This window comes from Psammomys obesus, unplaced genomic scaffold (genome assembly GCF_907164565.1).
Source record: "Psammomys obesus unplaced genomic scaffold, mPsaObe1.curated_primary_1811, whole genome shotgun sequence".
Classification (NCBI taxonomy): Eukaryota; Metazoa; Chordata; class Mammalia; order Rodentia; family Muridae; genus Psammomys; species Psammomys obesus.
In genome coordinates this window covers 7,477,023-7,503,431 of record NW_026596091.1, presented here as the reverse complement: position 1 = coordinate 7,503,431, position 26,409 = coordinate 7,477,023, and the positions used below count along the sequence as shown (strand labels likewise).

Genomic DNA, 26,409 nt, shown 5'->3' with positions numbered 1-26,409 from the left:
TGTGTGTGTGTGTGTGTGTGTGTGTGTGTGTGTGTGTGTGTGTGTGTATGTGTGTGTGTATGTATGTGTGTATGTATGTATGTGTGTGTGTGCGCGCGTATGCTGCAGGCTGTTGAAGCTGTGATTTATGTCCAGCCTAAGGACCAATTGGAATGTTACATGCCAATCACTTAGTACATAATTAGTGTGTAATTAAGAGGCAAAGCTAATGCACCTGCAGCGCCAGCCTTTGTCAATAATAATGATTCCTGTGGATGGTGTCTCTGCTTTCATTCCAGTGCTGTTGCAGAGACTAGGAAATGACGGTGGGGGTGAGACGGCCAAAGTTGGCATAGAAAGAACACTGACGGGAGCAGCGGTGGGTTTAGCTAATACTGAAATGTTGGCTTTACTTCATTATTTTAAGGACAGTAAGATTTGGGGCCTTTCATGACTTTCACATCAGGCTTTTGTATGTGGTGTGTGTATGCGCCGACGCGTGTCCGCGAGCGTGTGCTTTTGCTATGGAATGTGCATATTTCCCCCGGCTCCTGTTTAGCGTGGACATGGTCCTTCTGCTGTAGACTAGCTGTGGGAACTCTAGACATCTGGTATAAAGGTTTAGAGTAATATGCCTGTGTTGGTACCTGCTGCCAATCTCTGAGGAGCTTGCTATTGACACAGACTGATCTGCTACAGAATTCCCTTCTCAGGTAATAAGATGGGAGAAGGCTGTGATGGGAAGAGCAAGTTGGCGGTTGAGCAGTGAACCGCCCCACTCCTATCTTTCCAGACATGTGACCAGGCTGCAGAGTCATCGCGCTGCAGCAAGGTTTCGGCCCCATCGCCAGGGTGACAAGCTGGCTGGCTGTCGAGGGGCAGCAGTGCCGCCGGAGCGCTCAGTGCTTTTCTGCACAGCCATTCTGCTGCTTGGACAGCTAAGGAGCACTTGGTTCGGCATTGCCTGTGGCTCTGCCAGTTCCCTGACAAGGCATGTGCTGCTGTTAGCCATTTTAGGAATCATAGGACGAGACTTTAATTATCCTAGTGAGGTTGTAGCTTGTATTTATTTACATTTTGATAGTTTGTTCATCATTGATTTGGACTGTTAATTTTGAAAACTTAAATTATTCCATTAAAATACTTTGTGTTTTGATGACTATGTTGTTTAGCACCCCCTAAAATCTTGCTTTTTACGCAAGTTCCTCATCCTAGGCCGTGCTGACAATGAAGTCTAATTTCTTTAATGTGAATATTGTGATTCTAAAGAAATAGATATCTGATATTTTACATCATCTATCAGTATTAAGCAAAAAATCAGGAAAAAGGTTTCAGATGGGATGGCCTTCTATTCTAGAATATATTAAATATATTAAATAGTGATAGTCAAAAATACTCTTTGAGAGACTCTGGTAGTCATTCTGGGATAAAAGAAGATGAGTGACATATAGTTTTTGACAAATGGTGTTTAAAACTTAGAAGTTGTTAATTACTTTTTCCATGACAAATGAGATGTTTCACTGGATGAAATATAGTATATTAAATCATCAGATTCCACACCACTTTGAAGTGCTTTGTACTGCATTCAACCTTAAGTTGAAGCTTCATTAATCAATACTACCTGACATAGTAAAAGAGCAACACAGGAAATATTCCCAATTTGCCAAATCAATATTCTCAGCTTGATGTTTTAGGTGAAGGTTGTTGTACCTGAGAGTTGAAGGAAATACTATGCAGCTACTCATGATAAAATGCAAAATTAAATAAGAATTTTGATCATTTTCTGGCTATTTCTTAGGCATAGTTATTAATCATAGTGTAGAAGACAGTTTCTTTACTTGTGATCTCACCATTCATCTCTTCAAGTTCACTGTTGATTCCAACATCAATAGAATTCATTATTTTGTCGATCTGTGAAAAGTAAAAGCCATGTAAGTGGATTGCTATATGCATTTTTATCATCGCATTTAGAAATAACTGTTAAATGCTGTAAAGGTTGTTTTTATTTCCTCAGATGATGGGATGAGATGATAGCCATACCCAAGCTTTATGAACACATGGTTTGGGCTGAGCCCAGAGATTTCTATCTAACTCTCCCTAGGCCTGGACATGGAAGCTTCTAGCCTCCATACAATCTAATATTCTACAAGCCATGACCTTGAAGACTTCTGCTGCCAGCTACCATCTGCTAACCTAGGTCTAGAAAGTTTTCAGTCCCTGAGACTTACTGCTGGTTAAGCTCTTACCCTTTCTAGTTCTTTCTGAACTCTGTCTGTCTGGTTCAACTTAGGTATTCTGTCTCAAAACTCTTCTCCCAGCTGACTGATTCAAACTGGCTTCTCCCTACTTCTCACTGAATTGCTCTTTTTGGAAAAACTGCCTTTGAACTCCATGAACTGAACTGCACTGAACTGCCTACACCAGACTCAACCAAACTGCACAGAACTCCACTGTACTATTGTATTGACTGCATGGACTCTACTGTATTTCTGTAATGTACCCACATTCTTCACTCTACTCAGCCAACTCTACTGTCTCTGTGTTGCTCTTACATAGCTTTTCTTTTCTGTCTTGTGAGAGTTGGATGTCTTGTAAGAGTTTTACTTATTTTGTCAAATTTTTCTCTATTCATCACTTTGTCTATTCCTTAATTAGATGGCATTGTCTGGGATTAAAAGGGTATACTAAGTGTGTGTGTGTGTATTCCAGCTGGATCACAGAGACCTAGGTCTTTGGATGTGCCAGAGTAGCCATGTTGTTGGATTAAAATTCCTCTACAAAATGCCACAGGCATACATTCTTGGTGTCACTATCACAGCAACCTAGAATTCAAGACAACAGTGTAAGATTTAAAGGCAAGCAAACATCTTTTGAGTTTTAAAAATGCATAAATTATGAACTTACCCTTTTTATGCATAGATGGCTCATTAAGTTAGGAACTATAAACTTTTTTTTTGGTCAGTTTATTTTTTATTTTTATTAATTACACTTCATTCACTTTGTATCCCCCTATAAGCTCTTCCCTCCTCCCCTCCTGATCCCACCCTCCCTCCCCCTTCTTCACACATACCCCTCCCCAAGTCCACTGATAGGGGAGGTCCTTCTCTCCTTCCTTCTCATCTTAGTCTATCAGATCTCATCAGAAGTGGCTGCATTGTCATCTTCTGTGGCCTGGTAAGGCTGTTCCCCCAGGCCAATCAGATTATGTCAGAGGCAGTTCCTCTTCCTATTACTATGTAACCCACTTGGAGACTAAACTGCCATGGGCTACTATGAACTCTTTAAACCCAGAAAAAGAAGAACAGAGGGTAGGTTTAGTGTCAAGTTCTACATTCTTTGTCACCATTCTCCTTTTCCCAGAAGTCATGCACTATCAGTAGGAAAGGAAGGTTTCAGTTTGTGGGTATGGTTATTGGAGTCAAGTTCTAACTAATTAGATTGAGCAACCACAAAATAGTTCGTGCCATTAACTAAAGAATATAGCTATCAAAGCAACTTAAATATACAAGTTAAATGTTTTAATCTTTTCTCACAAAAAGCAAGATTTCAAGGAGTTGAAATTTTATAAAATAGATATCAGTATGTAGGTTTGAAATTTAGATTCCAAACTCAAAATAGCCATCTAAAATCTCCCCCTCCTCATATTAGTCATTGGAATAAAACGGAAGGTTCCAGAGGGACAATGAACATTACTCAAGTGTTTCAATTTGTTCAGCATAAAAAAATGCAGATATTTCAAGTGATTTTTCTCAAACAGCTCAATTCAGAAAGTCAATATCAAAATCACTTCAATTTTTTTGATTCTCAGAACATCAAAGTGACCTCATGTACTTCAAAGCTAAATCCACCTGGCATGATCTTTCACAAACAAAAATGTGACATGTTAAGATAAAATGTCGATAGAAACTTGGTTTATTCTTTAAGAAATTAAAAAAAAGCAAGAAGCATTATTATTTTATGATGTAATTCTCTTAGGGAGAAATGAGATTGTACAGTTTTACAAGGGCCCTTTATTTTCTGAATAATTCTTTCAGACTTTGTCTTTAAGTGGAGTTTAAAGTAGTGAGACTTGACCCTGAGATGACTCTTCTGTTTAATGTACCTCTGATAGGTACAAATGGAAAATATTAAATGACATGTATTTGTTGCATGGTTCTGGAAGAAGAGCCAGGAATGATGGCTTTCCCATTAGGGCTAAAATCATAAGAAACTATTCCTAAAATATAAGACACTTTAAAGAAGAAAGGCATGCTAACAAAAAGTTTAGCAAGCAGCAAAATGACACAGAACAAAATAAGATTTTCCTCAAACTGTCAGCCACAGTGCCTGGTGGGACATGACAGGAGCCTTCTCCTGTGCCTCATAGCTACTTATTACTTCTGCTTGATACCAATTTCTATGGAAACAGTGTCCCCCACACGTATAGAAATGTGCTAATTTTTCCAATTGCTCTGAAATTACTGTGTATTATCCATTTCCCTTCCAGTAGAAGCTGTATGCATTTATTAACCCTAGCCCCACCCCTTCTGCTTCTGAAAGATTTTAAAAACCAAAAATCTCTCTTCCAAACTTCATTCAGCTCCAAAGCCTATATAAAGAGCAACATGAAAAGTTGGGCTTACTTCTTCCCATTCAGATGTGAAGGAAGGTGTTCTTTCAGAATTATCTTTAGAACTGCGTTCGGCAGTTGATGATTCGCTCCAGTTAACTCTCACTTTGTCCTTTGTAGGGTAGGCAATGAGATCAGAATCGGACTTAGAGACAGTTTTGGATAGGTGCATGTCAATCAGGGCTTTAGGCAATGACCTTATCCTCCCCAGAGTACATGCTCTCTCCACAAAGCCCCCTGTGCTCACACCCCACTGGCCTCCGTGGCGGGATCCACTCCGAGGTGTTCTTGTGCCAACAATGGTGTGGTTCTCAAGCTGGTGGCTTCTTTTGTGGAAAATTGTTCTACTGACCACTTTCGGTTTAATTTTCTTTACCAACGGCTCTGAGTTATTTTCTATCGGAGTCTGTTTGAAAGGCAAAGGACTGTTTGCCAGACTGGCTTCGTCTGGTCCGTCTTCACATTGATTTCTTTTTCCATACAGATGAAATGGATTTTCAGGAGACTCACAGGCTGGAGAGGATCCATGGAGAAGACCTGCAAATTGCCCAGCATCATATTCTCTTGGGGCGTCACTGTCTTCCTGCTGACAGAGGTCATCTGCAAAAAGGAGGAGGCAGTCAGGATTTTGCTGACAATGACTCTCTGACAGCTAGCAAACAGTAGCTTTTATGCACTTTTACGGACAAAGACATTTGGTTTATTTATACACTGTAACACATTTGCTTTAGGAAATGCCCATGATCCTGTACTGCCACATATAAAATGTACGTGCTCATGTGTGTGTGTGTGGGGGGATGGGACCTATGTGTATGTGAATTCAATCTCTCTGATACAATTTAGGGCTCATTTCAAAGATACAAACTGAGAAACTCCAGTGACTATATAGTCTTCCTTCTTGATCAGAGAGTATATGTTTGATATTAAATGAACAAAACTGGGTTTCTTGAAGTGGGACTACCATATCCCGAGCCTCATAGTTAGTGGGTATTGTGTGGTAGAACAGCAGGCTGGTGTTATACATACTGATATCCTTGTACACTTCTCCCATCAAATAAATCAAAAAACAAAACCCCGGGTGGTAAGTATATTTAGTAGAAACTTAAGGTTAATAATCCCAAAAGTATTACTTTAAGTATTAAGTTAAGATAATATTATTCAGAGTTTATGAGTGAAACAAGAAAAAATTTTCAGGCTCAATACTGGCAAGCAGTGCATTTATAACTTCACTCAGAAGCATGACCCTTCCACAAAACTGATGTTGAGGTGTTACATGGAGCTCTTTCTTTCTCCTCTGAAATGGCACGCCTTCTGATTCCCTTAGATCTTTGCAAGTGCAATGCAGAAAAGAAATCAAAGAAGAATGGTGATATTTTTTATTGCCTTAGAAATTTTTCTGAGATAAAACATAACATTTCTCTGTGATTTAAAATACCTTATCTTTTTTATATAAATTGATTCTTTGTATAAAGAGATACTGAGTTAAAAACTTCTCCAGAAGATTTAGCAAAGGAAGACAGCTTACTTTTATAGAAGTAATGTTAATTCATAGAGATAGCTAAATATTTGTCAAGATTGAAGTTATGTTATGTGATAGTCCTAAAACCTAGTCTTCTGAAGTCAGATACAGCCAATGTGGGGCATACTGGCAATACACTGAAGCTTATTGGCTGATTGACACCTTAAAACAGTTAATATTAATGCAAGACTCAATTCCCAAAGAGTTTATGAATTAACACATAACATTTAATGAGTATGGGCTACTTGCTAGGCACTGAATTGAAACTTACATCTACATTCCTCCATTTGATCCTCATAGCAATCCTGTGATCTGGTTACTAACAATAGACATAATTTCCTGATAGAAAACAAAACTCTATTGCTAAAATAACAAATTTTCCCTGTTTTGAAAAATTGAAAACCACAATGAATCTCAGCTAACATTGGTTCAGGGGTTGGAACAATCAAATCTATTCTTGGTACTGTGCACGGGCTCTGGGCCTTCATGTTTCTCTGTCCCCTGCAGCTGGTAAAGAGCGTTTTTTTTTTCCGGCTCTACATATCTTTAAATTTTGTGCTGGTTCATGTTAAAATTTTCCAAGAAGATTATATTTTCCTACCCAGACCCATCACACCAGCATCCCAGAACGGAAGAAAGAAGAGATAAGAAATTGACTGACATTCTAAACAAGGAGAAATCTGCATCCATCTACTTCCACGTGATTGGCATGTTGGTCTTACTACAAAAACTCCATCTTTGCAAAGAGTTTCCATGTCTATGTCAACTGCATTTTGCATTCCTCTTTTAATGAAGATCACTCTTGGGGTAGAGGTCCCAGATGAGACAAACAATTGTGACTTCTTCAAGGACTAGTGTTCATTGCTTCCTATATCTATATGTTAAGAAGAGTCAAAGCCAACATTCATCTTAGCTTGTTAAAGTTTCTGTGCCTAGTAAGTAGTTAGGCTGTGACTCAATTTAAGGTCTAACAGATTCCAGAATCTGGTAAAAGAATAATTTAGTGTTGGCTTACTAAGAAAATAATCAAAGAGTCTCGTACTGGACAGGGGTATGGTTTTCTTCTTCATGACCATTTTTGGAATGCGAGAAAAACACAGTAAGAGCAGTACTGTTCTGTCTGCTGTGTGTGCTTCTTCTCAGAGACAAGAGAATTCTAGGAGGAAATAAGACTTGGCAACCCCCTTCTGCTTATTTTCTCTTCCTTCTGGGTGACTTGGGCCTGCCACTGCATTTTATGGTACCAGCAGGTCAGTAGATGAAAGTAATGGTGGGGAATGGCAAAGCAGGAGAAATTGTAAAACAAGGGAGTTTAAAATTGTATTCTGAATGTTGCTGAAAAGGCTAAAGTGATTTAGTTTGGAAGAAAAAAAAATTGAAGAGTGTGAAAAACCTATTATCAGAAAAAGGTCTGTAAGTTTTAGTCAAAAGGTTTTTTGACCATGTTAGTTATCTAGAATAATGAGAATTTTAGGGACACTATATTTAAAGTTTAAAAGATTCTATGGGTGATAGTTTAAGGCTACCATCACCTCTGTGTTTTGACTAAAATGACTATAATTATAATCTTGAGTGATTTGTATAGACCAATCTCTCTAGTCACAAGGAGCCACTTCCTGAAATGAAAGGGAATTTGGTTCTAACTTGTAAGTTCAGCCTTTGAATAACAGTCCTTAGTATCATGACAGTTGAAAATATGTTTGCCCAAAGTGGTAGAATAGTTCGTGCTTATTTCAGGGGTCATAATTTAATGGTTAGTCAAATAAAAGAAAGTGAAAAGTTGATTTGAAACATGAAATGTTTGTGTGGTAGACTGATCAGAATTCTTCCATCAGCTCAGGGTTCCTGTGGCCCCACCCTTCCCTACAGCCACACCCTCCCTTTAGCCACATCCTTCCCTATGGTCACACCCTTCCCCACAGCCAGAGCTCTCCCTGCCCCCAGTCCTGGACATTGACTGCCACTGGGGCCAAGTGCCCTGCATTAGTGAGAGAGACAGCAGCAGACACAATGAGGGGTGTGGGGGATGAGTGATGTGCTTCTGTATTTAACCAGCCATTCTTGAAGCCGCCATGTAAGCCAGGCTGGGCTGCTAGATGGTGAAGGAACATATCCAGTTGTTTTAAAATGCAATATATTTTTAAGGAATGCTGGAGTCAGTGTATCAGGAAATGATTATCACTGGGGAAAAAAAAAAACAGACTGTTCTACTCAAAGATCCAAGAAGAGGGACATACCCCACTTCAAGGGGCCACAGAAAGGTATATGAGGCCAGACAAAAGGCAAAGGAAATAGTGAGAGATTATTAGCAAGTGTCTTTTCTTGGCTTCTATGGGGAGGAACAAGCAAAACAGCAATAAATAGGTTTAGATGAGTTAGTCTGAATCCATTCAGCCAAGCAGGGCAGTTTCTGGTTGTCTGCTGCCTAACCCTGGTTATTTTGGACAACCTCAGACCTAGATGGCAAGTGGTCATAGAATATCATGAACTGAGGTTGTCCAAAGTGGAAGAAAACAGCCAGATTTGTGAGCTAAAAGGATGCCTATTATTCTAAGCCACTGAGATTGAGGTGCTTTAATGTGTTTACAACACGTTAAATTTCAAGTTTTCAAAAATCAATACATGCTTTAAAATTTTTGCAGTGCTTTCATGTCTATATCTGGGAAATGATATCGATAGAATACACCTAAAAGTGTTGTGACCTCTGGGAGAAGCGACAGGCTTGTCTTAGTTCATTGGGAAGATCTACTAAAACACTATAAACATTACAGCTTAAAAGTGGCAAAGAGCTGTTCATTATAGTTCTAGAGACTGAAAAGCCAAATTAAGACATTAGAAGATTGTGTGATAAAGGCCCCCACTTTCTACCTTATTGACATCACCATCTGTGTTCTCACCTTATAGGGGTACAAAAGGGTTCTTAGGAGCCTCTTATAAGGGCACTAATCCTACCTATAAGGGCTCTGATCTTATCAGCCTCTCAAATCCTACACTTTCTGCTCTACCACCTTGGGGATACGGATGTCAACTTATGTATTTAGAGGACACAAATTCTCATATCCCAGGAACAACCAGTTAGGACACTTTCTATTGTATGTAACAAGAGAAAAATATGTTTATATTGCTACAATAAACATACTTTAATCTAGAAGCCTTCATATTTTATACTGAAATATGATATTAATCAATGGCATTGTACATCAAATCAAGATTTTTTTACATAGTAACAACATAGAATTTACTATTTTATTTTTATTTAAACACCCTTACATACACACACACACACACACACACACACACACACACACACACACATTAGCTAGATTTTTGCACTGTGTTACCATTTCTTTAGATGAAACTTAGGCAAAGCATATAGATTAAACTGTCCTTCATAACTTGTCTTATTTAATTTCATACTTCTCTTTTGAGAAAGTGGGTATTTCATGCCAAGGTACAGAAGTAAATATGTGTGAATTCCAACCTGATAATCATTAGCACTTCAAAGAAATGCCAAAGCTTGTATCTAGCAATAAGTAGTTCAATCTTTTCCACCTTTGCTCCTGATTTTCATCACCGACATAAATATTTGAATAACAGTAAATTTAAAAAGTTCATGTTATATAAAAAACAATTATGGAAAAAAGTGACTATTATTATAGATCAAACTTTCATTTATTAGTTTACTGCATTTTCCTTCAGAAAAAAATCTAATGTTAGAAACTCTAGTACTAATATTGACATTCATAGAAATGATTGATTCATCTCACAAGTACGTATGAAACACTTTTCTGTGTGTTCAGTGGCAAAATTTCTGCAGGAACAAAGGCAACATCCCTCCACCTGGCTATTATATTTCAGAAAAAAGGTACACCTACAGGCAAATAAGGAACAGACTTATTTTGGGTGAAGTTATGGAGCTAAGACAACAAGGTAATGAGGTAAGAATGAACGAATGTGCTATGAGGTGAAAGGGGACTCTTTTTCTGAGGTGTTAACATTGTGCACATATAGGACTCTTTAGGAAGAATTGATCTTTTAGAGTTTGGGGGATGGTTATTGTAGATGGAGGGAAGAAGAAATAAAAAGCTTGGGAAAGTTATCAAGGAAAATCAGAAGGCTGTTACGGCTGCAGCAGAGTGGCAGGGAAAGGGTGAAATGGGTGCAAAGCAATAAGAAATGAAGGTGAGGCTTGATGTAATCCAATATGTTCTTTGACACCCTGAGTTTTCCATTTACTGTTTTATTTGAGTCTGGGTTCCTTTAGTGATTCTATTTCTACTTTCATGTCTTGAAAGGTTTTAATTACTTCACCAAACTATTTGTATTTTGACAGTCTTCACTAGATCATTTATTCATATTCTTTAAGGTCTTTGAGCATATTCATAATTGCTATTATGAAGTCCTTGTCTTTTGCTTCAACTAGGTTGCATTTTTTAGAACCTATTGAAGTAGTGTTCTGGGCTTCTGGAAAAGGCTGTGGATGTTTTTGTTTCTGTGAGGGGAGTTTCTAGCTATCTGGAGTTATGATCTTTGAGGTGTTCCTTAGTGTCAATATATAGTCCCTTAGTGTCTTTGTTGGGTTAGTCTTCAGCATGTTGGCTGATGCCCACCTTGGATCTGAGGCAACTGTATGGTCCCTGGTACAGAGTATTTCTGTGGCTAAGTAGGTACCACAAAGAAATGGAGATGGGCTAGGATGAAAGACTGAGAGCCATACAGGAAAGATGGAGGGAGACGACATCTGCATTAAAAGGCAGAGTTCCCAGGGAGTAAGGTGGGAAGAGGGCTACCTGGAAGCAGGGTACCGCAGGCTTTAGAGTAATCCTGGAAACACTGGAATAGAGGACAGAAAGGATAGCAAAAAATCGCCTGTCTGCACTCTAGTCCATTGTGGCCACTGGGGGTCCCTGGTAGAAGGTGTTTCTGCAGGTTGGTGGGTGACACAGAAGACTGGAGATGGAGTAAAAGTGAAGACTGAGAACAGCAGTGGGAAACACCTACATGGATCCTGGGTCTGCAGCAAGAGGAGGACTCCCCAGGGAACAGAGGCAGGATGGGAGGGACTCCTACAGGCTGCAGCAGGACCAAGAGTAAGTCTGGAGACAGGAATGAAAGTACTAGGTGATCCTTGATCTAACTAATACTTTTTAGAGATTCCCTGTCATTTTTCATGGCAAGAACACGACAATAGCATAGCTATTTTTTTATAAGAGCAATTATGTCAAGGTCCCTTATAAAATCCACTTCTAATTAGCTTCAACTGTCAACTTGACACAGCCCAGAGTCACCAGATAAAGGAGTCTCAGTTGAGGAATTTCTCAGACTAGACTAGCCCATAAGCATGTCTGTGGGGGACTGTCTTGATGGTTAATTAGTGTGGGATGGCCCAGTCCACCGTGGGTGGTACCATTCCCCAGGCAGTGGTTCTGTAAAAGAAAGCTAGCTAAACATGAACCTAAGAGTCAACTAGCAAGCAAAATTCTTTCCTACATGACACCTCAAGTTCCTCAAGTTCCTTTTGATTTCCTGATTTTTTTTCCAATGATAGTCTTCAATCTATATGCTGAAACAAACCCATTCCTCCCCTGAAGTACTTCCAGCCATGGTATTTATAACAGAGTGAAACCAAAGCACCTAGGATAATGGGACTGTCAGTCTCAACTGTCAGTGTCATGTTTAGAATCAGGAGGGAAGACAAACCTCTAGGCATGTCTGTTAGAGTATTTGATTGAGGTGTGGGCAGCAGAGTTCCATGGGGCTGGAGTGTCAGACTGAATAAGGAGAGAGAAAGTAGAGCAGCAGCATTCATTGCTCCCTGCTTCCTGACTGTGGATGGCCATCCATCTCACACTGTTGCTAGCTACCATGACTTCTACAGCATACTGAACTGTATCCTCAAACTGTGACCTGGAACAGACTTCTCCTTCATTATCTTCTCTGCTATTTGGTCACAGTGACAAGGAATGCAAAGAACACAGAAAACTGTTGCTGAGAAGTGGAGCTGTTGCTGAGATAACCCTTAGGGCTTTGGAACTGGTTTGTGGGAGGAGTGAAGGAGTTTGTAGCTACAGGTGGGAGAAACCCTAGAATGCTATAGCAGAGCTTAATGGAGTTTTCTGGCTAGAAGCAGGGATGGTCAGAAAGCAGATCAAAATGTAAATCCTACAGGCACAGCCCATGAGGGGGTCAAGATTCTCTTGGGAACTGCCAGGACGCCATTCATAACACATTTTGTCAAAGAATTTGGCATCATTCTGCCTGTGTCCCAAAAACTAACATAAAGCAAAATTTAAAACTAATGGACTAATTTGTTTTTTTTTCTTTTTATTGTATATGCGTGTGTCTGTATGTGTGCATTATGTGTGCATGTGTGGTATGTGTACACATGTGTGCGCAGGTGTGCATTCCTCATGTAACTGTGAAGACAGAGAAGGACGTCATGTATCCTGCCTTAATATGTTCCACTTATTCCTTTCTGTGCCGGGACGCCCTAGCAATTCTCTCATCTCCACCCTCCACAGCACTAGTGTTAAAAGTGTGCACATGAGTTCGCTTCACTTTTTATGTGGATTCTGGGGTCCGAACTCGTTTCCTTGGGTTGCACAGCAAGCATGCTATCCACTGAGCCATCTCCTCACTCTCTATACTAATCTCTTTAGCAGGCAAAATTTCAAGACAGCAAAGTCTTCAGGCTATGGCACGAACACTGCCAATTGTGCTTATCCAGATTATAGCGAGACAGAGCAGAAAGATATAAAAATACACAGTTCAGGCACAGAAACATTATGGTGGATCAATGGAACCAAACAGAAGACCCAGAAATAAACCCACACACTTATGGACACCTGATCTTTGACAAAGATGCCAAAACCATACAATGGAAAAAAGACAGCATCTTCAACAAATGGTGCTAGTCCAACTGGATATCTACATGTAGAAAAATGCAAATAGATCCATACTTATCACCCTGCACAAAACTAAAGTCCAAGTGGATCAAACACCTCAACATAAAACCAGACACATTAAATCGGTTAAAAAAAAAAAAAAAGTGGGGAAGACCCTAGAACTCATTGGTACAGGAGACAACTTCCTGAACAGAACACCAACAGCACAGGCTCTAAGAGCAACAATCAATAAATGGGACCTCATGAAACTGAAATGCTTCTGTTAAAGCAAAGGACACCGTCATCAAAACAAAACGACTGCCTACAGATTGGGAAAGAATCTTCACCAACCCTCTATCTAACAGAGGGCTAATATTCAGTATATATAAAGAACTAAAGAAGCTGAAAAGCAACAAACCAAGTAATCCAATTAAAAAATGGGGAACAGAGCTAAACAGAGAATTCTCCATAGAGGAATATCAAATGACAGAGAAACAGTTAAAGAAATGCTCAACCTCATTAGCCATTAGGGAAATGCAAATTAAAACGACTCTGAGATTTCACCTTATACCCATCAGAATGGCTAAGATCAAAAACTCAATTGACAACACATGCTGGAGAGGTTGTAGAGAAAGGGGAACCCTCCTCCACTGCTGGTGGGAATGTAAACTTGTACAACCACTCTGGAAATGCATCTGGCACTTTCTCAGACAACTAGGAATAGCACTTCCTCAAGACCCAGCTATACCACTTCTAGGCATATATCCAAAAGAGGCTCAAGTACACAATAAGGACATTTGCTCAACCATGTTTGTAGCAGCTTTTATTTGTAATAGCCAGAAGCTGTAAACAACCCAGATGCCCCTCAACTGAAGAATGGATACAGAAATTGTTGTACATCTAAACAATGGAGTATTACTCTGCAATGCAAAATAAGGAAATGATGAAATTTGCAGGTAAATGGTGGGACCTGGAAAGTATCATCCTGAGTGAGCTGTCCCAGAAGCAGAAAGACACACATGGTATATACTCACTCATATAGACATATAATATAGGATAAACCTACTACAATCTGTACATCTAAAGAAACTAATCTAGAGGGAGGACTCTGGCTAAAATGCTCAATCCCTATTGTGAAAGGCAAAGAGGATGGACATCAGAAAAAGAAGAAAACAGGAAACAAGTTAGGAACCTCCCACAGAGGGCCTCTGAAAGGCTCTGCCTTGCAGACTATCAAAGCAGATGTTGAGACTATGGCCAACCTTTGGGCAGAATGCAGGGAATCTTATGAAAGAAGTGGGAAATAGTAAGATTTGGAGAGGACAGGAGGTCCACAAGGAGAGAAACAGAACCAAAAAATTTGAATACAGGAGTCTTTCCTAAGATTCATACTCCAATCAAGTACCATGCATGGAGATAGCCTAGAACCCCTGCACAGATGTAGCACATGGCAGTTCTGTGTCCAAGTGGGTTCCATAGTAATGGGAACAGGGACTGTCTCTGACATGAACTGATTGGCCTGCTCTTTGATCACCTCCCCTTGAGGGGGGAGCAGCCTTACCAGGCCACAGAGTAAGACAATGTAGCCACTCCTGATGAGACCTAACAGACTAGGATCAGAAGGAAGAAAAAGAAACCGTCCCCTACCAGTGGACCTGTGGAGGGGCATGGGTGGATAAGGGGAGGAAGGGAGGGATTAGGAAGGGAAGAAGGAGGGAACCAGAGGGGGGATACAAAGTAAATAAAGTATAATTAAAAATAAAATTAAATTAAAATAAAAAGAAGATCATGGGAAGGGGGAATGAGAGACCAAAGAATTAAAAATTAGGGTTTCGTTTTGATTTGCATTTCCCTGATGGCTAATGAGGATGAGCATTTCTTTAAGTGTTTCTCTGCCATTCGATATTCCTCTGTCGAGAATTCTCTGTTTAGCTCTGCTCCCCATTTTTTAATTGGATTACTTGGTTTGCTGCTTTTCAGCTTCTTTAGTTCTTTGTATATACTCGATATTAGTCCTCTGTCAGATAAAGAGTTAGTGAAGATTCTTTCCCAATCTGTAGGCAGTCGCTTTGTTTTGATGACGGTGTCCTTTGCTTTACAGAAGCTTTTCAGTTTCATGAGGTCCCATTTATTGATTGTTGCTCTTAGAGCCTGTGCTGTTGGTGTTCTGTTCAGGAAGTTGTCTCCTGTGCCAATGAGTTCTAGACTGTTCCCCACTTTTTCTTCTAACAGATTTAGAGTATCTGGTTTTATGTTGAGGTCTTTGATCCACTTGGACTTTAGTTTTGTGCAGGGTGATAAATATAGATATATTTTCATTTTTCTGCATGTGGACATCCATTTGGACTGGCACCATTTGTTGAAGATGCTGTCTTTTTTCCATTGAATGGTTTTGGCTTCTTTGTCAAAAATCGAGTATTCATAGGTGTGTGGGTTTTTTTCTGGGTCTTCTATGTGGTTCCATTGATCCTCCTTTCTGTTTCTATGCCAATACCATGCAGTTTTTATTACTATTGCTCTGTAGTACAACTTGAGATCGGGGATAGAGATACCTCCAGATGATCTGTTGTTGTACAGGATTGTTTTGGGGATTCTGGGTTTTTTGTTTCTCCATATGAAGCTGAGAATCTTTTTTTCAAGGTCTGTAAAAAATTGAGTTGGTATTTTGATGGGAATTGCATTGAATCTGTAGGTTGCTTTTGGCAGGATGGCCATTTTCACAATGTTAATCCTACCAATCCATGAGCACGGGAGATCTTTCCATCTTCTGAGATCTTCTTCAATTTCTTTCTTCAGAGACTTGAAGTTTTCCTCAAACAGGTCTTTCACTTGCTTGGTTAGTGTCACCCCAAGGTACTTTATGTAATTAGTGGCTATTGTGAAGGGTGTTGTTTCCCTAATTTCTTTCTCGGCCCTTTTGTCTTTGGTATACAGGAGGGCTTCTGATTTTTTTGAGTCAACCCTGAGATATCACCTTACACCCATCAGAATGGCCAAGATGAAAAACTCAAGGGACAACACATGTTGGAGAGGTTGTGGAGAAAGGCGAACCCTCCTCCACTGCTGGTGGGAATGTAAACTGATACAACCACTCTGGAAATCTATCTGGCACTTTCTAAGACAATTAGGAATAGTGCTTCCTCAAGACCCAGCTATACCACTGCTAGGTATATACCCAAAGTTTGCTCAAGTACACAAAAGGGATATTTGCTCAACCATGTTTATAGCAGCTTTATTTGTAATAACCCAGATGTCCCTCAATGGAGGAATGGGTACAGAAATTGTGGTATTTTTACACAATGGAATACTACTCAGCAATCAAAAAGGAGGAAATCATGAAATTTGCAGGCAAATGGTGGGATCTAGAAAAGATCATCCTGAGTGAAATATCCCAGAAGGAGAAAGACAAACACGGTATATACTCACTTATATAGACCTATAAGATATGATAAACATAATGAAATCTATACACCTAAAAAAGATAATCAAGAGAGCAGACATGGGGTAAGATTATCAATCTTAGTTTAGAAAGACAGATGGGATGCGCATTGAACATATGACAGGAGTCTACTGAGCACATTTGAAAGACTCTAACTAGCAGTGTTTTCAAAGCAAAGACTCATGACCAAACCTTTGGCAGAGTACAGGGAATCATAAGAAAGAAGGGGAGTTAGTCTGATGAGGAAAGGATAGGAGCTCCACAAGGACCAAAGATATCTGGGCACAGGGTCTTTTCTGAGACTGACATGCAACCAAGGACCATGTATGAATGTAACTTAGAACCTCTGCTCAGATGTAGCCTATGGTAGCTCAGTAACCAATTGGTTTCCCATAGTGAGGGGAACAAGGACTATTTCTAACAGGAACTCAATGACTGGCTCTTTGGCCTCCCCACCCCCCAAGGGAGGAGCAGTCCTGTTAGGCCACAGAGGAGAGCTTTGCAGCCAGTCCTGAAGATACCTGATAAAACAGGATCAGATGAATGGGGAGGAGGTTCCCCCTATTAGTGGACTTGGCAAGGGGCATGGTGGAGATGAGGGAGGGAGGGAGGGACTGGGAGGGAATGAGGGATTGGGACACGGCTGGGATACAGAGTTAATAAAATGTAACCGATAATAAAAAAATAAATAAATAAATAAAATGTTAAAAAAATAAAATAAAAATTAGGGTTTTTTTTTTGAGTTATTAGTTTAAAGTTTAAAGCACAAGCCTGAACAAAGAAAAAAAAAAAAACACAGTTCAGCAAGGAAAAGAATGTGTATGAGTTTAAAAAGAAAAGTAATAAAGACAGTAAAAGGCAAAACAAGGACAGTAATGACAAAAACATTATCAGCAATGTCTTAAAAAGCTAGGTATCAAGAAATTTTATAGCACTTACATGGATGGGCAAAGACAAATGATATCATAGAAAAGTTCAGAACTGGTCAGCAGCTGACCATCTGTAGAGATGGACAAAAGAACCCATTTAACAGAGCCTCCAACGCTTGGTATCCTGAACTGCCATCATATAGCTCAAGGGAAGAGAGCTCTTCACCAAGGAGGATGCTAAGTAACAGAAGCTCAGATCAGTCAGGAGAACTTGAAAAATACACCAGCACCAGGAGGTAGATGGAGCCTTTGAGAAGCTCAGGGATGTGCAATAGATATTGACTCTAAAGGAAAATTTCAAAAGTAGGACCCATGAGGTGAAGAGTGGCTCAAAGGTTATAAGGAATTACTGCTTTCGCAGAGAATTGCTGTTCGGTTTCCAGCACCTACATCAGGCAACTTACAAACATCTGTAACTCATGCTCCAGAGGTTCCAATACCTTATTCTGGTTTCTATAGGCACACACACATATGTGGTGCATATAGAGACATACAGGCACACACACACATGTAAAATGAAAATAAGGAAGAATTATTCTAAAAAGTGGAATCCAAACTAAAGGTAAGAATCCTTTAGTGAAGGAGATGTCCAATGTTCATATGATGGGGTTGCAAAGGTGTCACAGAGAGATGACCAGAAAAAGGAGACCTTGAGTCTGACATAGACTCAAGGGTGAAAGAAGTGCTCTGGAAATCATGGTGTGAGGAACTGTGGAGGAGGCAGCAGGAAGTGTCCTGAATCAAGCACAGAAGTAACTACATTGCTTATTCCTTCACAGTGATGACAAAAGAAACTAAAATGTGGATAATTCTATTGTAGTTCCTTCAAAATCCTTCATTGGCATCTTTCCCCATCAGTCTAGGATAAATAATAATTTTCACAATGTGGGAAACAAAAGTGAATTAAGACAACCCCGCTTAGCAACACTACAAGAACAATAGAGGAAAATGAATGCTAACGGCTATACAAATCAAGAGACACATGGCCCCAAAGAATTTGAAGCTCTACCTAAAATGTCAGAATTAAGAGAAAGAATTAAGACAATAGCCAAAGCATTGTGTGTGTGTGTGTGTGTGTGTGTGTGTGTGTAGAATTGCATGAAGTGTAAGTACAGAAGCTCAGATGTGAGACATCAGTCATTTTCTTCCCTCTTTCACTCTATGAGAAAATCAGTCCTGATGTCATCAGTCCAGGAACAGGGATCCGGCATTCACACCTAAGCGGGGAAGCACAGTGCAGAGCAGTAGTGTATCCATTTTCAGAGGGAACCTAGGAGGGGATTAGCGAGACCCACGCTAAAGTGTCAAGCACCAGGAAGGTGAGCAGGAACTCAGGAAGAAGAGATGGACAGGCAGAGGTCTGTAACAGCCAAACAAGGAAGCCATCCCAACAGAAGGTCAGTCTAGCAAACGCTGTCAAGCCACAGAGAGTAGAGATGGTAATCATGGGATGTGAAAGTCCTACCAGGAAAAAGAAGTTTTCACAGGTGGCAATTTCTTTTCATGGAGTGAAAGAGTCTCAGCAGAGGTGAGCAGGGCTTACACAGAGGGATAAACTGTCATGGCAGGCCGGATTCTGTTAGAGTAAGATAAGTTCCAGTCAGAGATAAGGTAGTTGAAGACGGGTTACTCTTCGAAGGACTGAATAAATAAATAACCGCATTAAGACTAATGGGACCTAGATTTCTCTTTGTTCAAGGGGGAATTTCCAAATATAGAGAATAATTTAGAAGTGTGATGCATTGGAATGATAAATAGCCTTGTTTTCAAGATACAGGGAAAGACAGGCAGACAGATGTAAACATGTATCACCTACCTGTACCCATTGGGAGGACCTGAGAAATTGATATGTCAATTAGTAAAGACCAGATTTTGATTTCTATATGTATTTTCTAATACAGGGATCTGCTGAAAAGTGACTGACAGTAGAGGCAGCACAGGAACAACAAATGAGTCTGGAACATCCTGTTCCATAAAGGAAGGAACTGGTCAAAACAGAAAAGGCATGTTAAAAGGACAGAGACTCCACTAAAATGGTTAAAGTGAAGATAATTTTAGCAAACCATTAAATAATTATAGTAATGGATGATAGCCCATTGAATACAATGAAAAACACAAGCTCATGACAACATAGAAATAATTTTTTTTGAAAGACTGGGTAGGAATGAGGAATAATTCCAAATTGCTTCTTACAGAATATCTTTATTGTAAAGATGCACAGTAATTCACTGATAAGAAGTTTTGGAGGTGCTATTACTTTGATCAAATGACCAATGTTGTTATCGACCACAGAACACAGCAAAACTACATTCTCATCTGGTAGGATGCAATGCAAAAGAAATGCAGAATCATTTCTATATTTTCCTGACAAAGGTGAATAACCTATCTAATCAAACAGAAATATAAGATGAACCCAATTTGTAGTCTTTCTATAATGTCACCCACCTACAACCTTTTAAAAGGGTGAAGATAAAGAAAGACAGAAGAACAGTTCCCTATAAAGAATACTGAGAAGACATTACAGTCAGACACAAACATTTGGCCCCTAACTGGTCTTTCTTCACAAAACCAGTATTTCTGGGGAGGCTAGCAACACCTGAGTGTGGCCTGAGGGACTAAGGGTAGCAAGGGATTAATGCAAATTTCCTGATTTGTTGGGGGCTGTGCTAATGAATGAACTTGGCTGTAGGAAATGCTCCCTGAAGTTCCCAAAGTGCGGGCCAGGAATATGTCAAGTCTTTCAGATTGTTTCCATGAAGCAAAACATATTAAGGAGTCCATGCGATGGCTCAGTAGATAACGGCACTTGATGCCAAGCCTGCTGACATGAGCTCTGTTCCCGGGACCCTCACAGTGGAAAGAGAATATGGACTCTTCATCCTGCAGGCTGGCCACACTCACCTTACCCCAGACTCACACGGATAAATAAAAGTAACTGTAAACTTCTAAAAACCTGACCTCTTTAAACTCACTCTCTCAGGGGAGTACAGAGGGCTGTTTAAAAGCTGCGTGATCTGCCTTCCTAGAAAGGAACCATGCACATTTACATCTCAGCTGTAGGAACTGGCTCAGTCATTCCTACTTAAATGAGTCACATGTTTACCTGTAAAATGGAGTGGGGATGTCCATGCCACCCGCATCACCGTCCTGCAGTGCACCATGGGAAAGATAGGAGTGAAGCACTGGAAGTGACGTCCTATCTAAACGTCAGACAGTCCTAGATTTTCCATTTGAAAATAATGTTTGCTCTCAGATCTGGCGGCTATCACTGATTTGGTCAAATATTTTTGATGTTTAAGGTTCTTCTTTCAAGGTTGCTATGAACTTTGTTTATGATTAGATGGTAAGTTTATATCACTTATTGATTGTGTGATTTTTATACTTTAAGTTGCTAGTGAACGAAATGTACACTTTAAAAAAATTTAAACACCAAACACTAATAAGGACACTGATAGGAAAACCTCAGTGTTCAGAGGATGTCTTTCTTAATATTCTTCCTTATTTACAGGTTCTCTGAGATTTTTACCTCCATGTTTATGAATAAAATAAGCTTTTCTGTCACTCTTCTTACATTAACTGTTCAGTTTTGCTACAGTGAGTTTAGCCTTATCAATTCAGTTGAGGAAACTCTCCAGTCCCCCTCAGAGTATCTTAACACTTATTTCTCTCATATTTATTTTACCTTTAAAGTCGTCTGGACTCCATATTTTTTGGTGGGAAGGTTTGAAATTACCCATTTGATTTTACAATTGTAGAACTATTTGATGCTTGTATGCATTTTGATCCCTTTGTTATGATTATTTAGAATTTGACCATTGCCTTCAGTATTAACTTCACTGGTGTGAACTTGTTCAATTCTTTTCTTACCTTGTGAATTATTTTCTAATAATATGTAGTTACATCTCTTCTCATTCCTGACATGGCTTATTTGTACCTTTTATTTTGAACTTTGCTCATTGGAAATAGGGTCTCAGCTACCCTAGGCTGCCCCTGAACTCACTCTATACTTAACCAAGGTTGCCTTAAGCTTCTGCTCTCCCTGTCTCCACCTTTCTAGTGCTGGGATTGCAGATATGAGTGTCCCAACTAATTTTATGTCAATGTGACACAAGCTAGAGTCATTTGAAAGAAGGGAACCTCAGCTGAGGAAATGCCTCCATAAAGTCTGGCAATAAGATCAATGGGGAAGGGCCCAGTCAACCATGGGTGGTGCTAACCCTGGGCAGGTGGTCCTGAGTGTTCATATCCATAAAAATTTTATTTAAAAGTATTTTCGATAGAACCCACAAGTTTTACTATAGGTCTGGATGACTTTTACCCTACTAAAATATAGGCTTATTAATAAATTGAGTTGTTATACATGTTTGTATCTCATAGCATGTGAGATGATTTATATCAATAAATTATTCTAATGAGTATACAAATGAAGAAGAGTATTAATTCAACTACAGATGTGAATCAAGTAAATTCTTTTAAGACATGATCTCCCCCAAAATATAGTTTTATGGAGAACAAAAAAAAAATAAATTTGAGGAGTTTTTGTAATTTTTAAAAAGCTTTAACTACCATATGATATAATTGTCATAAAAATGGTCAAATGAGCATTTTTATATAAATCTTAGATGAACTTGTTTTAATTGAAGAAAATTAAGCTCTGTCATTATAACAGACCTGGTCTACATCTCCCAACAAGCTTTTAAAGAGATACTGGCCTTTATCATAAATATTAGGAAAAGTGTTACCTGTGTTTTCAGTTATCACATGAATTTGTATGAACCCTATCATAGCGTAGGTTAGCCTTCTGTTCCCCTAGGCACAGAGCTCTAGCTAGCATCTTGAGATTTATTCGGAGGTTCAGAGTGCCTTGCAGCTGCCTTCCACTTCAGGCCAGAGGGCAATCAAAGCCATGCGGCAACTACTTAGTATTTACATCCTCTTCATTCTTCATTTCCAAAAATATGTGATAATAAATAAACTCCAATTCCTTGCAAAATAATTTATTTCAAAGATGCCAGAGGCTGAGATTCCATAGGAGGAACAGACACAGAAGGCATAATGTTTACCATGTGCCTTTTATGTCCAAGGTCATCCTATCTCACTGAATCCTCTCCCAGGCTTCTGAAGTGGGAGCTACAATGTGGGCACTGAGGAGGACTCACACACCTAGTCAACAGAGGACCTGCTATGGGATGTAAGTTATATTTCTCCCATTACATTTACAAGGCTTTGTGTCTCTAGCTTACCCAGAACTTTCTGTGGCTTCAGCATCATATGCTGTCTCTGAGCTCCAATCTGAGTATTGCTGGAGTTCTAAAAATCATCCCATGAGCTTCTTTCCAGGTGTCAGCAATGGCCTTAGGGTATTTAGTCGGATTGTATAATCAGCCCAAAGGGTAAGTACTAGAACATGCTAACAGCACCAGGTAAAGCGGATGATAGAACCTTCTCCTCTGTAAACAATTTAAGGTCAATAGCTGCCTTTCTGAAAGCACACACAGGCCAGCTTGATTGTCTCTGGGTCTATCAGTCCCACACTCTGCCACAATCAGCATTTAATGGCGAAGCTGGAGGATGCTAGATTCCTGGCAGCTTCTGGACCAGAATAGACCATGCAGTTTGGCTCTGATTTCAAACATTTATAATCTTTTCTCTTGCTCCCTTTGCTCAATATAGGAGAGAGGCTATCAGCCAATTTCCCCACCGTTTATAGCAAATCCCAAAGCTCCTTCGTTTCCAGCTGCTCAGCTGCCTGGGCAGACTGTATTACTAAATTATTGTATCTTCTTGGTACAGTGCCTGATCTATCTTGGCATACATTGTGCATTGAAAGAAGCTCCTGTTCCAGCACAGGAAGCTAGCTGCTCACACTCTTCCCACGCGCCTCTCCTCCGGTACCCTCGACCATTAACCTCTTTGTTCCTCCTGTACAAGCCAAGCTCATAAGGGCAGTTTCTCATCTATGGCTGTCCCCCTAGGGGGTTAGCAATTTCAAAGGGTGCTCTGTGCGACGAGTGTTTCCCACAGCTAGAGAGAGCCAGATGGGTAAGTGGCCTACAGTGGAGAGAGCTGCATTTGGAACCAAAAGATTTTTGTTTTTTCCCTCACCAAAACGTATTTCTTTGTAATGCTGCAGTTACTCTAACCATGTATGTTCCCAAACAGAAGTCATTGCATTGAGGGGAGAGAGGAAGGAGCCCTTTACTCAAGTCTGTTGTTTTCAAAAGTGTTGGCTCTTCGGTTTAACTTATTTTAAAAACTTTCTATTTTTATTCTATGCCAACTGGTTATGAATGCAGAGACAGAGAGAGAGAGAGAGAGTTATTCTGTAAAGAATGAAACAAACAAATAAAGTATTGTCTTTAAATAAAAAGAAAGTAATTTTGCAACATCAAAGGATGAAAATTATTTTTAATTACTCTGAAATGAATAATCATTCTAATTCAGGCTTCAAAGGACATACCTTGGATTTGAACACAAGTAACTTAAATATCCTCAATTGAAGTTCTGGGAATGTAATGCATGCAAATGTGCCCTGGGAGCTGGCTATTCCTGTAAGCAATGGGCAGCCTAGATTTCCTCACATACATCCCAAGAGCTGTCTCACCTCAAAAGAGCAGGCGAGTCATCTAAAGCCTAATCCTATTAACAGGACACACTATGGAAAATATATGGAAATGCTAAAGATAAATTCTAACTAGCAAGTAACATTTTAAATCAATGCTGCTGTTGCTATGGTAAGAAAACCAAATGTAAAATAAAAGTCTTCTATAAGGGTTTGGCCCTGTTGTCATGGCAACAATGAATGATACTTAACTCTGCTAATGTTTCCATTTGATCCGGAGAGAACTAGATGTGCATTAAAGCTATTTAAAATGGCTTAGAAAATTGATTTTTTTTCTATTGCTATCTTTCACATGCTCCTCGGCCAATTAAAGGAGACATCACAAAAAACTATCAGCCAGGGTAAGAAAAATGCAGACTCTATGGGTTTGTTTAGGTTTTTCATAACGGTGGAAGCTATAGAATGTCATTTTCTCTGAGATGCTAGCAAATGGAATATTCATTTGGAGAAATACTGCACAGCAATTTTCAGGTTGGGGGCATCATCTAACTTTCCATAAGATAGGGAAAAGATGAAATGCAATCAAATGGCAATTTCCACCACTTTAATACCGAAAAGGAAACACTAACTTAAAGTAAGAAAATATAGAAATCAATGCTCCTGTTCTGCAATTGAGTAGCTAGTTCTGACTTCTCACCAACTTTCTAGTCTTTTGATCCATGTCCTTCCACAGATGCATGCCTCCTCATCCTGGCAAAATGTCCACATTGCTGAAATGGACGTCTAAATCTTCCTCCTACTCACACCACCAGCTGTGCCTCTGACACAGCCGTTCACCCTCCTGGATGAGATACTTTCTAAGCCCCAAACAGCCCTCACCTGCAGGCGATTCCTCCTCTTATCCCCAAAAGTCTGTATGAAAAAGTCCTTTGGCTTGGGATACTAAGACTTGTGTCTTCTTTTGTTGATTCTTCTAGTCATTTGCAGTTTGGGGCTTACCTATCACCCAATTAATGACAATTGCCAAATTTTCTTTTTTTTTTCTTTTCCTTTTTTTTTTTAAGCCAGATTTCTACCCTGAACTCTAAATTTCTACCTTCAGTTTCACTGTCATTTTTATGCTAACTCTTCTCTCTCACCTCATAGCCAATCGTGCTGTGGGCCCCAGTGGTTTTGCCTGCAACCTGCCTAATTATCACACATTACTTTTCCACTGGATGGCTGATAAAGCCTCCTTACTGGTCTCTCAGTTTCCACTCCTAACGTCTCTTCAAGTACTCCATGTAAAAGAAGTCTGTTAGAGCAAACAGGGGTAAGAAATGTCTATTCCAAAATCCCCACCAATGTCCACATACTATGAACCAATTAAGAGTAATCTTTATCTGGGGTTTTAGATAATTCATTTAAAAATATACTTTATATCTGACAATTTTGATTTTATATTCCAATACTTTTATATCTAACACTTTCCTTGACCATTCTTGGGAATTTTATTTATCTTTTGATCACATCTGGAAATAACTTACTCCTATCTTCGTTTTCCTTTTTTGAAAGAGGCAGGACCTTGGAGGCAAGAACCACATCACACAAGGTAGCCCGAAACTTACTAGGCTGGTCCCGAACTCATTCGTGTCAACCCATGAATTCTGTCTTGACCTCCCCCCACCAAGAAATATATATTTGGCAGGTGCAATGGTGCATGCCTGTAATCCCAGAACTCAGGGAGGGAGAGGCAGGCAGAGCTCTGTGAGTTTGAGGCCAGCCTGGTCTACAAAGCAAGTCCAGGATAGCCAAAACTACACAGGGAAACCCTGTCTCAAAAAATCAAAAATAAAAAAAGAAAATATATAAATATATTCATAAATGTATACTATATAAATATATTATACATAATGTATAACATACAATCTATAATATATAATGAATTACTTTATTTAATTTTTATACAATGTATTTTGATCATATTTTTCCCTCCTCCAATTCCTCTAGAACCTTCTTTCCTTCCCAAGAGTTTTAAATTTTATTTTGAATATAAATATTTGCTTGAAAGTGAAAGACCTGTTTGAGAAAAACTTCAAGTCTCTGAAGAAAGAAATTGAAGAAGATCTCAGAAGATGGAAAGATCTCCCATGCTCATGGATTGGTAGGATTAACATTGTGAAAATGGCCATCCTGCCAAAAGCAACCTACAGATTCAATGCAATTTCCATCAAAATACCAACTCAATTCTTTACAGACCTTGAAAAAAAGATTCTCAGCTTCATATGGAGAAACAAAAAACCCAGAATCTCCAAAACAATCCTGTACAACAACAGATCATCTGGAGGTATCTCCATCCCCGATCTCAAGTTGTACTACAGAGCAATAGTAATAAAAACTGCATGGTATTGGCATAAAAACAGAAAGGAGGATCAATGGAACCGCATAGAAGACCCAGAAATAAACCCACACACCTATGAATACTCGATTTTTGACAAAGAAGCCAAAA

At 39.5% G+C, this 26,409-nt stretch overlaps 1 protein-coding gene across 4 annotated transcripts in view; it reads right to left on the bottom strand.

The window, feature by feature from the left end:
* Nucleotides 1-26,409, bottom strand: part of Anks1b (ankyrin repeat and sterile alpha motif domain containing 1B) — a 1,067,094-nt gene that overhangs the window by 444,764 nt on the left and 595,921 nt on the right. For all 4 annotated transcript variants that reach the window (XM_055627859.1, XM_055627860.1, XM_055627861.1 and 1 more), the window contains exons 13-14: nt 4,602-5,188; nt 1,830-1,890 (exon numbers count right to left, since the gene is read on the bottom strand). In XM_055627859.1, coding sequence (XP_055483834.1) covers nt 1,830-1,890; nt 4,602-5,188 — 648 coding nt within the window. The remainder of the gene's footprint in view (nt 1-1,829; nt 1,891-4,601; nt 5,189-26,409) is intronic.